This window comes from Bufo gargarizans, chromosome 6 (genome assembly GCF_014858855.1).
Source record: "Bufo gargarizans isolate SCDJY-AF-19 chromosome 6, ASM1485885v1, whole genome shotgun sequence".
In the NCBI taxonomy this organism is placed as follows: Eukaryota; Metazoa; Chordata; class Amphibia; order Anura; family Bufonidae; genus Bufo; species Bufo gargarizans.
Genome location: NC_058085.1, coordinates 78,598,975 through 78,615,860, shown reverse-complemented (window position 1 = coordinate 78,615,860; position 16,886 = coordinate 78,598,975). Strand labels below are relative to the sequence as shown.

General features: G+C 44.7%; 1 protein-coding gene across 2 annotated transcripts in view; it reads left to right on the top strand.

The window, feature by feature from the left end:
• Positions 1-16,539, top strand: part of GCGR (glucagon receptor) — a 79,493-nt gene extending 62,954 nt beyond the window's left edge. Inside the window, exons 7-14 of one of the 2 annotated variants that reach the window (XM_044296980.1) lie at positions 3,975-4,128; positions 4,668-4,821; positions 5,866-5,926; positions 8,471-8,540; positions 9,436-9,503; positions 9,676-9,814; positions 9,903-9,944; positions 15,934-16,539. In XM_044296980.1, the coding sequence (XP_044152915.1) occupies positions 3,975-4,128; positions 4,668-4,821; positions 5,866-5,926; positions 8,471-8,540; positions 9,436-9,503; positions 9,676-9,814; positions 9,903-9,944; positions 15,934-16,218 (973 nt within the window). In that variant the 3' untranslated portion in view covers positions 16,219-16,539. Of the gene's footprint in view, positions 1-3,974; positions 4,129-4,667; positions 4,822-5,865; positions 5,927-8,470; positions 8,541-9,435; positions 9,525-9,675; positions 9,815-9,902; positions 9,945-15,933 lie in introns of both variants that reach the window. The other variant, XM_044296979.1, reaches the window with a different exon arrangement.
• The last annotated feature ends 347 nt before the right edge of the window (positions 16,540-16,886 follow it).

Here is a 16,886-nt window from a genome sequence, read left to right as displayed (position 1 = left end):
AATGACAGGATGGATTTCAACACTTAGCTCCCTCCTCTACCGAAAGAAAATGCATGGTTGATTAATTTGAACTTGAATATGGTGGGGTCAAGAGTAATAGTTGTCGCCTGACATCCATTACATGTGCATGATCAGATAAAAGTTGGCCAATAACCATGGACTTTAGATATTTGTTCCTAAATCCCATAAGTTTTGGTGGGATCTATGGACAGTCCAGTGTTTATGCCCCAACTTAATCAATATGTTGTTGGATCTAATGTATATAGCTTTTCAATCCCGTTAAGCCAGCCATATACATGTTATGCAAATGGGTAATCAGCAGGCTCGTAGTGGCTCACCAGGGAGGCGGGGAATTCCTCAGTGGGCCCCCAGTCTCCTGCGCCCGGAGATGAGATGGAGGAGTAATTATTTCTCGCTTGTTTCTCAGGAGAGATAATTATTGTAGCCACTAGGTGGCAGTATTGCACAGCAATGCAGCCTCCTACTGGTGTAAATTGTACAGGAGGTCCTGCAGTATCTTCTAAACTTCCCAGCTGCTGGCAGTAAAGGAGGAGAGAACATGTCTGGCCATCCTTCTGCCCTCTCTGCTGTCAGAAAACTGGCTGCTGGAGAGAAGGACTCCTCTGCGGTGCTGGGCTGATTTTTCAGGTGTGTGACAGTAAGGAGCTGTAGGAGAAAATAGGGGATTTGTTTATAGCAGACACAAATCTATGAATGTGTGCTGCTCTCTGCAGAGTTCTGCCCTAGGTCCTTCCCAATGCCTCTGCTTTAGGTGCACCCCCATTAGTGCCACAGCTCCAGATGCCCCTCCAATGCCCCCACTCTAAAATCACCCCTAATATTGCCTCTTCTCCAGTTGCCCCCTAATTCCCCTGCAGCTGCTCCAGTATCTCCACTATTACCCTGCCTCAGGCGACCCTAATGCCTCTGCTTTAGGTGCACGCCCATAAGTGCCCCAGCTCCAGATGCCCCCACTCTAAATTAATAGCTAATATTGACTCTTCTCAACCTACCCCTGCTCCAGGTTCCCCACTATTACCCTGTCTCAGGTGACCCTAATGCCTCTGTTTCAGTTATGACCCTCCTTTTTTGCCCTTTGCTCACTTTGCTCCTCTAGCACATTTGCTTGGGCTTTGTTAAAGGTTATGACCTGCAAAGGTGGTTGGACTTATGACTGAAAAATTCTGCACAGTGCGTCATATTTTCCAGTATTGACACGGATGGTTTACATGGCGGTAGTGATAATATTCCTTTACTGCCATGTAAAGAGATACTGGTGTAGTGGTGGAGGATTTAAAGGGGTTGTTCAGGATTTCAAGTTATCCTCTCCACACCATAGGGCATAACTATATGATTAGTGGGGTGCGGATCTGCGACTCCCCCCCCCCCCCCCCCACACACACACACACTGATTCCAGGAATGGTTGCTGTTCCCCTTTTTGATGGTGTCCATTTATTCTTTTAAGGACCACTGGAAATAGCCAGCCCTGTACTCTGCCATCTCCAGTTACCCCATAGAGAATGGATAGAGAGGCAGGGCATATGCTAGACCTGCCACTCAGTCAAGAAGGGGGATCAGTGGGGGCTCCAGCGTTCAGACCCCCATGGATCACTTAGTTATCCCCGGTCCTGTGGATACAGGATAACTAGAAAAGTAGACATAGGTTCTTTAACAGGCGAGCATTTCTATTTTAGTTTGACACATATTTTGGGCCAAATTTTTTAATTTTTGTTTTATTTTTATTTATTTTACACCCAAAGAAAACCTTTAAAGATAGGGAATGTAAAAAGGTCCAACAGCTATGACATGACAGGTAATAAGTGTCTTATTGGTGGGGGCCTGACTGCTGGGACCCCATGATCAAGAGAATGTGGTCTTAAGACCCTTGTGTACATAGATTGGTGCTAATGTAATTAAGTGTCTCAGGACCCCTTTTTTCATGATCAGTGGGTGTTCCAGCAGTCAGACCCCAGCAATCTGATATTTATCACCTATCCTGTAGATAGGCGATAGGTCATTATGGTAGGACAGCCCTTTTAAATATACTGTAGATTATGTACAATCTGAGGAGGTTACAATTTGGTAAATTTCATGCCAGACATTTATGCTTAAAGGGGTTAAAGGGTTTGTCTCACTTCAGTAAATGGCATTTATCATGCAGTTAATACAAGGCACTTACTAATATATTGTGATTGTCCATATTGCTTCCTTTCCATCACATTATACACAGCACGTATGCGTTGTTATTACCGCTGTGTAATCCAGCAGTGGTGGCCGTGCTTACACACTGTAGGGAAAGACTGGAAGTGCGCATAGGCTAACACCTTTACCTATAGTGTGCAAGCACGGCCACCGATGCTGGATTACACGGTGGTAATAACCACGGATACGTGCTGTGTATAATGTGATGGAAAGGAGACAATATTGACAATCACAATACATTAGTAAGTACCTTGTATTAACTTTCTCTACATGATAAATGCCAATTGCTGAAGTGAGACAACCCCTATAGGTGTGCTACACTTAATAGGGTTAGGCATAAATGTCTTGGTGTGTGCATTGCTTGTTTCCTATGTGTGATTGGTGTGTGCTATATTTGTTCTATGTATCAGTGGTGTATGTGCAGTATGTGACATATGCATCAGTGGCATGTGAGCCCCCTTATAAGTGTCTTGTGTCCAAGGAGTGTCTTGTTTCTGACTGACGTAATTGCAGGATATCCATATATGTGTAAATTCTGCCACATGTATGTTTGTGCATTTTGCTGTGAATGTCTGCCATCATACTTCATCCTTAATATTTCTGTTATCACTGTAAGGGCTCATGAACACGACCATTGGATGTTTTGCAGTCTTCAAATTGCAGATCCGCAAAACCTATGTACCGGGTGTGTGTGCATTCCACATTATGTGGAACAGAACAGCCGGCCTCTAATAGAACAGTCCTATCCTTGTCTGTAATGACGACAATAATAGGAGATCATTTTGCAGAACGGCCATGCGGACATACAGACACGGAATGCACACGGAGACATTTTTTTTTGCGGCCCCATTGAAGTGAAGGGAACGGTACGGACATGGAAAAAAAATAAGTTTGTGAGCAGGAGCCCTAAGGTGGGCCCCCAGAATCAGTTACACTGGTGGGCCCTAAGTACCCCAGTCTGACACTGATAATCGGACATAGATCCAGTGATACAGTCTACCAATAAACATAGGAGACAGAACAGGCTGCTCCAGTCATACAAAGGTAGCAATAGGCATTAGATATATGTAGTGAGATCCCATCAATCTTTGTAGGAACTACCAACAATCTAATGTCTGGTAAGCAATGAACAAATTGGTGGGATCTGCCAACAAATATCTGGTGTCTGCGACCTCTTTTGAACGGGTTTTCCAAGTGTTTTATGCTGATGAAGTATTCTCAGGATAGTTTGTCAGTATGTGATCAGTGTGGGTCTGACTTCAAAGACCTCTGCTAATCAGCTCCTGTGAGGAGGCCGCAGCACCTTTCAAACAGCTGATCAGCAGGGGTCCCAGGAGTTGGACCCCCCATGATCACATATTGATGACCCATGCTTAGGACAGGTTATCAGTATGAAACCCCTTTCAGCTGGTCGTACACCTTAGATACCTTTCAGACAACAGCAATTCCCCACAATGTCCTATACACATGAGCGTTCAGCTAACCTCTGACCACCTATCTCTCCTGGTCTTTCTTTACCCCTACTTCTGCCTAGTGGGAAGTTTAAACACCTTCAGAGTTCATATCAATTTGCTGTCTACCTTATTTATCAGTATACTGATGAAAGCCAAAAGAATACTCTATGGACACATTTAGCATGTTTGTCGGGAGATTTCCCAGCGTATATGCTAAATTTATGTCAAAAACATGATGTGAACATAGCCTTATGGATTTGAGTGGGAAGTACCTACTAGAAGCCTCATCTTTGACTTCATATTTCAATTTCTTGCAGTAAACTCCACTGCATGAGGAATTACATTCACATCAACCTGTTCATCTCGTTCATACTGAGAGGAGTGTCTGTTCTAGTAATTGACGCCATGCTGAAGACTCGCTACAGCGAAAAAATTGATGAGGAATATGTACATGTTTGGCTCGGCAACAAGGTGAGAAGAAAGAAATTCGCTCATCTCTATTTATGTCATCAGAGATTTAAAGAAAACAATAAAATCCACCATGGCTAACTAACTGTGTTGGGTTTTAGCATCATTTTAGAATCTTTATGACCCATGTGAGGGTGTTTCTTTAGCAAACTGATTTGTTATATATGAACTGTAGACTTGAGCAATATAAGAATGTAGGGAAACCAGAGGCAAAACATCCCTCATCAGATCTGCAATCCTAAAAACTTTTTTTTTTTGTAAAGAACCTCAGAGGAACAATTACAAATATTGTCCACCCTATGGTTTAATTAATGACCTCTGATTATTGGTGGATCAAGTCATGGGAGATTATCCTAGTGATTCCCACTCTCCAGTGTTGTACTAGATCAGGTAATTTAGGTGATGTTAAACCCCTAAAAACTAAATTGTAAGCTGTCTCCAATACCAAGACAAAAAGTTAGTTTAACACCGTCCCTGGGTTTATTCCCTTCATCCCTATAATATTTTTTTTTTTCTCTTTTCTCTTACCCATAAACTTCCAGGCTGGCTGTCGAGCGGCTTTTGTTCTCATGCAGTATGGAATAATTGCTAACTACTGTTGGCTGCTGGTGGAGGGGATATATCTACGCAACCTCCTGGTCTTAGCTGTGTTTTCAGAGAGAAGCCACTTTGCTCTGTATGTTTGCATCGGATGGGGTGAGTACAGAGGTCTTGCAGAAGACCAGTGGAGATGTGTCCTCCAACACCACAATGGTACTAGAATCAGAATATCAGTACGAAAAGTACTAAGGCCCATCATGTGTGCTAACGTTGTCATCTGTAAAACCAAAGACAATATCACCACTGCACTACTTGCCTCAGGCAACACAGGTGTAGAGGTCTACCTGCTGGTGGTGGTGGAAAGGTCTACCTATTGGTGGCGATGGGGTCCATCTGATTGTCAGGGTTATCCAACTGAGTATGAGCAAATTACAGGGTGACAATTTATATGCCTACCCTCACAGATCCCACCGAGGTAGTAAACCAGTTTTCCCAGGGTCCTGAACAGCAAATGTGTCTAGTTATGGACCAACAAGGAGTCCAGAAATGTATTATTATTAGATAGATTTGAAGATGTCTAATTAGTTTGGTTAACAAAAAATGATAGTATACAAACTATGGGTAGAAATAAACTATCTAATGTCACTTTTATGTGACTACCGTGTAAAGCTAGCAATACAGTGAGATAGCTGTCACTTGTGCAGCTACAAAAGGGACAAAGTACATAAGGGACCTGTTGCAACCCTACACCTATTCACTGAAGTGAATGGGGCTGTGCGCAATACCAAGCACAACCGCCATGCAATGTACAGTGTTGTGCTTGGTGAGCCGAGAGAAGTACCTTCTCAAACAGCTGATCAGCGGGCGTCCCAGGTGTCGGACCCCCACGGATCGGATACTGATGTATGGAAAGACAACCCCAGTACCATATGTTGATGAAGCAACAATCCACCCACGAAACAACCAAAAACACTAGAAAGCATATGTAAGTTGTCATGAAGATAAAGGTGCTCAAGATCTAGACACTGTAATTTTGAAAATCAGTCTGAACTTATGGACTCCTTCAGTGGGGCCTCTTCTGTATGTCTGTATGACAAGTCTAGAGATCACAGTTGGGTAATTTGCCCCTTTAATCTCTGTTTCTTCTTGAAATCCTTGCTCCATCTTTTTTTGGGTTAAATTTTTGTTTTTCTTTGGCAGGTGCTCCTCTATTTTTCATCATTCCTTGGGTGGCTGTGAAATATACTTATGAAAATGTATCGTAAGTATGTGTATGGGTTCTCCTGGTTATCCATTATTTATTTGCCTTTTTTCTTCTTCTTATTAGCCCCTTAAGGATGCTTTCAGGCATAGCTTTTTAGTGGTGTTTTTCTGTGCTCTTGCATTTTTACATTTTTTTGCACTAACTTTTTGTGGTAAAAATGCCAGCTCCACATATTAGCCGGTGTTTGGGAAGTATGATACACAGAACACAGAAGCGTTTTTTTTTTTCCATCTAGCGTCATTAGGTGTGTTTTTTTGCCTTTAAGTGTCAGAGAATCCTGTGGGTCCTCCAGGTATAGAAGCCCTGAGATAAAAGTGGCTAAAGGTGTAGAGCCAGGTACAAGGGCCCAGAGATAAATGCAACAAAAGTTTTGGAGCCCCTGTAAGAGTCAGAGAAGCCTGTGGGCCCTCCAAGTATAGAGACCCAGAGATAAAAGTGAGTAAAGGTTTAGAGCCCCTTTAAGCGTCAGAGAAGCCTGTGGGCCCTCCAGGTACAGGGACCCAAATATAAAAGTGAGTAAAGGTTTAGGCCCCTTTCACACGAGCGAGTTTTCCGCGCGGGTGAAATGTGTGACGTGAACGCACTGCACCCGCACGGAATCCTGACCCATTCATTTCAAGGGGTCTGTGTACATGAGAGTTGTTTTTCACGCATTATTTGTGCATTCCGTGAAAATCGCAGCATGTTCTATATTTTCAGGCAGCTCTGGCCCTATAGAAGTGAATGGGGGTGCGTGAAAAATGCATTGCATCCGCATACAGGTGCGGATGCAATGCGTTTTTCACTTATGGTTACTAAGAGATGTAGTTTGTAAACCTTCCGTTTTTTTATCACGCATGTGAAAAACGCATCAAAACGCATTTCACTTGCGCGGAAAACTGAACGCAATCGCAGACAAAACTGACTGAACTTGCTTGCAAATTCCTGCAAGTTTCACTGAACGCATCCGAACCTAATCCGTCACGCTCGTTTGAAAGGGGCCTTAGAGTCCCTTTAAGTGTCAGAGAAGCCTGTGGTACAGGGGCCTCAGCTACAGGGACCTATATATAAAAGTGATTAAAGGTTTAGAGTCCCTTTAAGTGTCAGAGAAGCCTGTGGGGCCCAGATCCCATTGTAAAGATTGCACCCCCAATTTGTGTGCTTCCTGTACACAGAGCCCTCCGATCAGCTTCTACCTTTGCAGCCCTGTAGCTCCTCATATTTGTAATATCTGGTAGTGAGCGAAGGGATCGCAGGTAACGCTCCCGCAAGCTAATTCACATAAAATGAGTTCTGTTTATTTAAAAGCCGTTGCGGATGATAAGACTCATTACTGCTTGTCACAGGGACCGGCCAATTTCCTGAAGCTCTGGAGCAGAGCCAGATGTCAACAAATGTATTTGAAGCCCATGAATCTCTAGAGCAGCTATTATCTAGCACTTCTGTGTTAGGCTCAGGCTCCACAGGGACGCTGCATTGTCCGAGAGTCATGGTAAAACTCAGTATATTGGAGGTTTTGTCACAAGCGGCAGGCGATGCTGTGTTGTCATTGCATTTATCATCAGAAATCTCGCATTTACATCAGATTTTTATTAACATTTTTTTACTATATACATTGAAATATTCCAGTGCTCTGCAGCTAAAATTTCAGCTTTACTGTGTAGACTGAGGGAGGATCAGCACAGACATCTCAGAGAGGGGTAATGGAAGATAGCTGATCTTAGGAGAAAGCTGAGCTTATATGCAAGCCTCACAAACATATTCTACATACCTGTTGTTAAAACTGAGAGACCCCGCCAGTACCTCCATCACCGCTACACACCATTTTCATGTCCATGACCAAATGGTGGGATGAGGCTGTTGTTTCAACATATTGGAACTACATTTCCCAGAATGCCTTGCAGTGTTTTCACATGTACAGTGATGCTCTGTCCTCCCCTCATTTTCTTCTTCTTGCCCAAAACAGTAGAAAACACCACCTGAAGCGTTGTGTCCTTGCTGACCGCAGTTACCAAGGCCTACTACATGCACACCCTATAGGGAGCCCAGACAGCTGCCTTAAGACCCAGTGAGATTGGTTTCCAGCTAAGGTTACCCTCCTCATTCTACCCCATAGACAGCATGGAAGTATAGGGAATAAACAGGTCCGACAGTCCAGCTGCCCTTCTGAGAAAACAGGAATGTGAGCAAGCAGGTGTCTCTGGATGTAGAATTGATATAGTAATAGAAGAGGAGGCCCCTATAATTGTTCTCTTTTGGCCCCCTTACTACTTAGGATTCCTTTCATTCCTTTTGGGCTTAAAGGAGTGGCTAGTTAGCCAGAACAGGTCTTTCACATTGCTGATATCACATGTTCCTATCACAATCACATATGTACACATGTACATATCACATGCTACTAGGAATGCACGTTAAGAATCTAAGGCAAAAATACAAAATTGTGCCATGATTCAGTGCAATCAATGACCATACTTCACACCATCAGCAAGAAGTCATCTTGGAAATGGATGTTGGCCCGCTCTTAGAGCAGCCCTTAACCATGCCTTTTGTGTTCCTCCATAGGTGTTGGACCGTAAATGACAACATGTTATTCTGGTGGATCCTACGGTCTCCTGTGTTCCTTGCTATACTGGTAATTACATATTATACCATATACAATAGGCATAGCATAGCACCAAAGAGTTTCCACGAGTGTGCAGTCTAATTGTAACTTAGAGGTCGTAAAGCAGGAACAGGGCTATTACACTATAATGAAGTAATGCTGTAGCATGTTTTCTTACATTGCATCCTACAATTGTTCTGCTAGGTGCAGAAATGCTTGTTCTAAAATATCTCAGTAGTCTCAAGGGCAATAGAAGCTTTGTCCACGGAGCTTGTCTCCACCACTGGTTGTGCTACCACCTCATACCCTCAGCTGGCACTCAGTACAGCAGTGAGGGGTATATACAGTATAGACTGCAGCATTTGGTAATCAAAAAAAAAGATCTGACCAGTAAGAGCATCAGGACTGTGCCTGTTTATCATATGAAGTGGCATCCCTGTGGTGTCCTCCTCTGGTGGACCATAGCATGTATGCCACCAAGCACCAGTTCTGTTACCCCCGAAATGCAAGCTACAATTCCCATTTATAAGCTATTGATAAACCATGGTTCTTGTAGTTTGGTGAACCCACGATCCCTATGCTATGCAACATAGCTACTTACATTACTAGATACAATATTTTCACGACCAACTTTTATGCTTTACCTTGCTCAAAGATCCAGATCACTGTCCTAGCCCTATTTCTCAGTTGATGGCCAGCACCTAGGTACATACCCAGCTTTGCACCTATATAGTAAGCCAGTGGTATACTGTATTAGCATTGACCCAGAATGAAAGTGCTGAAACCCTTGCATTTTATCAACCTCCTGAGTGGCATGGTCTCTGGTCATCTGCTAATTTAGCCTCTGTGTTCATCTGATGGTCCCAAATAATCTCAGTCCGATACTATTCACTTATGTAATTATGGCCTCCTACTGTTTTTTTAGATCAACTTCTTTATATTCATGCGGATTATCCAGATTCTGTTGTCCAAGATGAGAGCTCATCAGATGAGGTACACAGACTATAAACTCAGGTGAGAGACATGTGAGCTCTGCAGATTGATACCATGAGCAGCGAGCAATGCTCTTAGACCACAGGACCAACCACCAGAGGACGAGTTGTTCTAGGAAGACAGCTGGGTGCAAGGTTCAGCTTCACATGGTTCTTATGATGTCTCTCCTCAGGTTGGCCAGGTCCACACTCACTTTAATCCCTCTGCTCGGTATACACGAGGTGGTATTTGCACTGATCACGGATGAAACTGCACAAGGGACACTGAGGCTTGTCAAACTCTTTTTTGACCTATTCTTCAGTTCATTCCAGGTAGGTTCTCCAGATCTTTTCCACCAGAACTCCACACCATTGCTCAATGTGCTATGATTATCAGTGATCTTGACTGTCTTCTCCGCAGGGTATGCTGGTAGCCGTGCTGTACTGTTTTATCAACAAAGAGGTGAGTACAATTTAGAATAGGAAGATAGAGGTAACTACCTATACTAATATTTTGCAATGTTGTGTTCTATAAAGAGGAGCTGTCTGCTCACTAAAGGGAACTGGGCAGGTTGATACAGATGTCCAACCTGCAGGCAGCAAGTTATAGAGAAGAAGGAGCTGAGCAAATTGATATATAGTCTAGAACAAGCAGAGATTTACATGAATAAAGTACTAGCCCTACTGCTAAAGGCATGGATGGACATTACATACAGCGCCGTTATACTGGCAAATAGGCTTCAGGCCTAGCAGCCAGAGGCCTATGAGGGTGAACTGTGGAGAGAGAAGCCATAAGCTCCAGTGTCCTGCCCTCAATGCCTGCCGCCTCAGAAGCTGCTCGGCCGCCACCTGAGGTGAGATGCATCATCTCGCCTCATGACAGATACTGTCCTGGCTGCCTGTAGATCGGACTGCATTTTCATGGTGACATTTTCCCTTTAAAGGGGTTTTGCCTTCACAGACTTGGGGACATATCGCTAGGATCTGCCCCCATTGTCCGATAGGTGCGGGTCCCGCCTACACGGAGAACGGAGCAGGGAAAGTAGTGGAGGGTGCACTGTGCACTTGCATTTCTATGGGGCCAGCGAAAATAGCCGAGCTCTGCCATTTCCGTCTGCCCCATAGAAATGAATGGGAGCGGGGCCACGCATGCGCGGTGCACTCCTATTCACTTGTATGGGAGCAGTGGGGTCGTCCAGCCACAACTCTCCGCGCTCCGTTCTCATTGTAGGTGCGGGTCCCAGAGGTGGGACCCAAACATATCAGACAACGGGGGCATATCTTAGCGATATTCCCCCATTGTCTGTGATGGGAATACCCCTTTAAGACCATGCTTATTTCAGTAAATATCTACAATTCTGAAAATAACTGGAAATCCACAGTGAAATTGGCAGCAAAATTGACCTGTTACTCAGCGGAAGCATCATAGATTAGCAGTGGATTTGTGAAGGATTTTTCTGCAGCATGTGGACCTTCTCTAAAACTGATGGCGAGAGCTGCAACAGGGAAGACAGTTGCTATAGAAGCAACAGTAATCAAAGCAGAGATAAAAGCTTGTGTCAGAAAACAGTATTAGGGCAGATAGACAAGTGGCGTTACTTTATGGCATGGATGAATCTACGACGAAAAGCAGTGTAAAGGAAGAAATCCAAAGTGAGCCTAACATTTACATGTAGGACTTGCAGAGTTCGCAGTAGGTTTGCTGACAGCGCTAGGTAGGGATTGGCGAGAACAGTACAAACATACCTTTTTTCATCAGGAGTGGTGAGACTATGAAGTTTTTCTCTGCTAGATTCTGCTCCTGCAAGTGCACAGGAGAAGGAGCTTCACTGTGACGTGTTCTCATCCCTATATGATCGGTGGGAGTCCGCCACCCGGGACCCTGGCTGATCAGCTGTTTGAGAAGGCACCAGTACTCGCAGTAGTTCCGCGGCCTTCTCGCAGCTTTGCCTAGGCCATGTGATGTCACATTCATCGGTCACATGACCTAGGCGCAGTTCAGCCCATAGAAGTGAATGGGGCTGATCTGTGATACCAAGCACGGCCGCTGTACAATGTATGGCACTGTGCTTGGTGAGCAGGGAGAAGGTGCCTTCTCAAACAGCTGATCACCGATCGTGGGGTTCCCGGGTGTCAGATACTGATGACCTATCCTGCCCTACAATTCACCTGCCTGAGCTCTTCCCAGTGACATCATTGCGCCTGTTGAGCTGAGCAGGAGAGCTTACAGGCTGGGGAATGACCCCCTGGCCTGTGTGTTCTCCTGCACAGCACAGCAGGCGCAATGATGTCACTGGGAAGAGCTCAGGCAGGTGAATTGTAGGGCAGGGAGCTGACGGTTCCCTTCTTTACCAATGCATTCAACTGTATCTGCGTCCTAAGGACCATTGGCCAAGCTGAGTGTGCATGTGTACGGGAGGGTTGGGAGGAATATCTGCCAGCTAGAGGACTCATACGGACATACCGCACCACATACTCATACAGTAAGTGCACATACATGTACACGCTGTAGGATTCCTACGGGCATACCGCACCACATACTCATACAGTAAGTGCACATACATGTACACGCTCGAGGACTCTTGCGGACATACCGCACCACAAACTCATACAGTAAGTGCACATACATGTACACGCTGTAGGATTCCTACGGACATACCGCACCACATACTCATACAGTAAGTGCACATACATGTACACGCTCTAGGACTCTTGCGGACATACCGCACCACATACTCATACAGTAAGTGCACATACATGTACATGCTCTAGGACTCATACGGGCATACCGCACCACATACTCATACAGTAAGTGCACATACATGTACACGCTGTAGGACTCCTACGGAAATACCGCACCACATACTCATACAGTAAGTGCACATACATGTACATGCTCTAGGACTCATACGGGCATACCGCACCACATACTCATACAGTAAGTGCACATACATGTACACGCTCTAGGACTCTTGTGGACATACCGCACCACATATTCATACAGTAAGTGCACATACATGTACACGCTCTAGGACTCTTGTGGACATACCGCACCACATACTCATACAGTAAGTGCACATACATGTACACGCTGTAGGATTCCTACGGACATACCGCATCACATACTCATACAGTAAGTGCACATACATGTACACGCTCTAGGACTCATACGGGCATACCGCACCACATACTCATACAGTAAGTGCACATACATGTACATGCTCTAGGACTCATACGGGCATACCACACCATATACTCATACAGTAAGTGCACATACATGTACACGCTGTAGGATTCCTACGGACATACCGCATCACATACTCATACAGTAAGTGCACATACATGTACATGCTCTAGGACTCATACGGGCATACCGCACCACATACTCATACAGTAAGTGCACATACATGTACATGCTCTAGGACTCATACGGGCATACCACACCATATACTCATACAGTAAGTGCACATACATGTACATGCTCTAGGACTCATACGGGCATACCGCACCATATACTCATACAGTAAGTGCACATACATGTACACGCTCTAGGACTCTTGCGGACATACCACACCATATACTCATACAGTAAGTGCACATACATGTACATGCTCTAGGACTCATACGGGCATACCACACCATATACTCATACAGTAAGTGCACATACATGTACATGCTCTAGGACTCATACGGGCATACCACACCATATACTCATACAGTAAGTGCACATACATGTACATGCTCTAGGACTCATACGGGCATACCACACCATATACTCATACAGTAAGTGCACATACATGTACATGCTCTAGGATTCATACGGGCATACCACACCATATACTCATACAGTAAGTGCACATACATGTACATGCTCTAGGACTCATACGGGCATACCACACCATATACTCATACAGTAAGTGCACATACATGTACACACAATACATATGCACGCTTTATAGCGTATGATGCGTTTGCTGCCCTGTCTATGGTTTCCAATTGCTGTGCAGACTCCTGCGCCCCCCTCCGAACATCTGCATCTTTATTTATAGAGAAGACATGTAAATTATTGTCTGTCTGTATACACAAATCTCCAGCCAAGCTTTAATGGAAGATTTGTGCAGATGTGCGACCTGGGGGCGGCAGTTTCAATAATGGAGGAAACATGCATAGTAGCGCGAGAGAAGATGGAAGGGGGGGGGGGTGACTGGGTGTATCGGTCATGTAAATCTGCACGCTTGGCTGCCAGCCTGCACTGTGCAATAATCATATATGGCCCCTAGTGCTCTACAGTCTACAGTACCCCCTTATATCTAACAATTCACCTGTATTTATGAGCCATTAGTTGAGGCCCTTACATGAAATCTAATGCACAGTAGGAAGCAATGGGGCCCTCTTCCCTACAGGGCCCCTGTGCAAGATGTGGCATGTCCACCCTAGCCTACAGGTATGTTGTCTGGCATAGTCTTCCAATATGAGCTTGGGTGGTGGATGAGTAGCAGGTAGCTCTCCCAGAACGTCCAGAAGGCTCCTAGAAAAAGGAGAAGACCTCATGGACTCCTGGAAGACCTGTCAAACCTGCATAGCTCATGAAGGGCTACTTGTTCCTGGGAAACAGCCCTCCATGAGCTCTAACTGTATGAGGTGCCAGAACATGACACCCACACATGCTCTGAAGGGTTGTGTCGCCTCACAAGAAGGGACAAAAAGATCTGGAAAAAAGGGGCATGTCCATGCCCTAAAAAAAGTGACAACTCTCCGGGTTTCGTGCCCTGTCCATAGGTCCATTATACCAAGTTCGCATTTTATACAATTTATACATTTCTAGTAGGGGAATAATGGAGGAGTTATAAGAAAAGATGCTCCAGAATTTTTATTACATGGGTGATGCAAGTATTTATTAAAACAGACACGTCAGGAGGGACAAGAGGTCCTCTGTGAAGCAGTAATTCCAGTTACAACAAATGATCCCCAATATAGCGGAAACTGTCACCAGGGGCAGACTGGGAACTTAAAATGGCCCTAGAAAAAAAATTAACAGTGGCCCTATTTTGTAGTGGGGCCCAAACTGACAGCCAGCAATGCCATATTGCAGCATATTATATCACCCCAGAAGAGCCTAATACTACAGTGTATCACAAAATACTGCCCCAGGAAATAAACTAAAAGTGACCACAATACTGTAGTGCTGCACAAAATATTGCCTCAACAGAAGCAAATATCACAGTGCAGCACAAAATACTGCAGTAAAGGCAGCGATACACTTAAATTAGGGCTTATGCACACGACCGTATGTATTTTGCAGTCCGCAAAAAATGGATCGGCAGAAAATGCGGCTGACGTCCGTGTGCTCTCAGTGTTTTGCGGAACAGAACAGGCTGGCCCCTAATAGAACAGTCCTATCCTTGTCCATCATGCGGACAATAATAGGACATGTTCTATTTTCTTGCGGAACTGAAATGCGGACATACAAAAACGGTAACTTCCCTTTTTTTTTGCGGACCCATTAAAATTAATGGTTTCGCATATGGCCCACAAAAAAATGGAACGGACACGGAAAGAAATTATGGTCGTGTGCATGAGCCCTTAAGGAGGGGGACCTGCCTTGATACCCCCAGCTTTATTTTATACTGAGAGCATCCGATCGTTATGTACCTGGCCTGTGGCCATGAGGAGGGCTCAGACGTCCCCCTAGGCATCGTCCCACCAGGAGATTTCCCTGTAGGGTCTATGGCCAGTCCACCCCTACCTAGCAGTACAAAATACTTCCCCAAAACCTCCTTCTCCTCCTATTCCAGTTGCCTTAGGCTGGCAATACATTTGAATTCAGGAGTCAGGAGGGGAGCATCAGATCATTATAGACCTGGCTGGCTGCAGTGAATAGTGCTCAGCTCAGGCAACCCCTTGGAGATCAGCCCACTGGAAAGTTTCCCTGTAGGGTCTATGACCAGTCCGCCCCTGACCGTCCGACTGCTGGGATCTCCACCGATCATGAGAATGGGGGTCTTGTGCACCTTGTTTGAATACAGTTATGGTTGGGCATATGTACACCAGCACTCTATTCAAACTCTTTAGGGCTGTCAGAGATAGCCAAGTCCCACAGAGATGAATGGGAACACAGAACCCCTGTGGGAACACAGAGCCCCTGTATTCCTGTTTACCAGTTGGTAACTTAAGATAGCATTAATACATAGTATTTCTATATTCCTATGTCTAGATGTAAACCAAGGGAAAATGTAGACAGAAGCTACTCACAAAGAGAAGGTTGGGATCACCAGGGATCAGAGGAGACGGGGAGGCATAAATACCAGTAAAGTCCTGATGGCTGAGGAAGTCATGTGCTGGATTGCATGCCATCTGATACATTTCACTGATTTGTGAGGTGCCTAGAAGACAGTGCGTGTCATGACTTCCTTCTTTACCCTCTCTAACGCTCTCTGTCTGTCCACCCCCAGGTCCAGTCTGAGCTTCTGAAAAAATGGAAACGTTGGAAACTTGGAAAAGATATCGAAGAGGAATACAAACATACAAACAGCCAAACCCCTCGAGCCGGGCTAGGAAGCATCTGTGAAAAATACAAACTTGTGGACAACTGTAACAATGGAAGCGGAAAGTCACGAAAGAGCGACAGCACGTGGTACCATGAAAAGATGGGCAGCAGTGCCACCGAGCAAATCACCCTGAGCGAACGTCAGCACAGCTTCGAGTATCCTGACAGCAGCTCGGAGCATGTCCTCTAGGCCACTGAATGTAAGGTCCTGGTGTACCTTAGAGAAGAATCTGCAGGAAAGATGGAAATGTGCAATGGAAATGGTTGTGGAGATGGTAGCCATCAACAAGGTCTCAGGTTCTGAGATATGTTCTAAAGAAAGAAGATGACAGGTGTCAGCCATTGTAGCAAAGAACTGTACAGACAAAGAACAGATGAGAACGTGAAGGTGAAATACTGTACCTCTGTTTTTGAACCTAAGCTTTAGTTTCTATGATTTTCATAGCTTTCCAGAACACTTTAGAAAATAATACCATTAATAAACTACTGGATGTTCCAGAAATCAGCAGTATTACATGACTTGACCAATGTTCTGAATAATACCCAACACATGCAATACCCACCAAACATGGCTCTCGGTTTTCATCTCCCAGAGATCGGGGGCATCAAGACTCTATAAAGTAGTGGACGTAGAGGAGACCCTGATTGTAGGGATGTTGATGCCTGAAAAAGATCAACAGAACCAAATGGAAGCTATGGATACAACAGTTTTATGTCTCATGAAAGTTGCTCAAAATTTGTAGGAGGTTTTTACACTTTTATGTTGTCAGGTTGGTCCAAGAACTTGCAGCCATTTATGTTAGCTGCTCTACAAGTTATGTATGTATGCCATTTTGTATATATATTTCCCATCTCCAA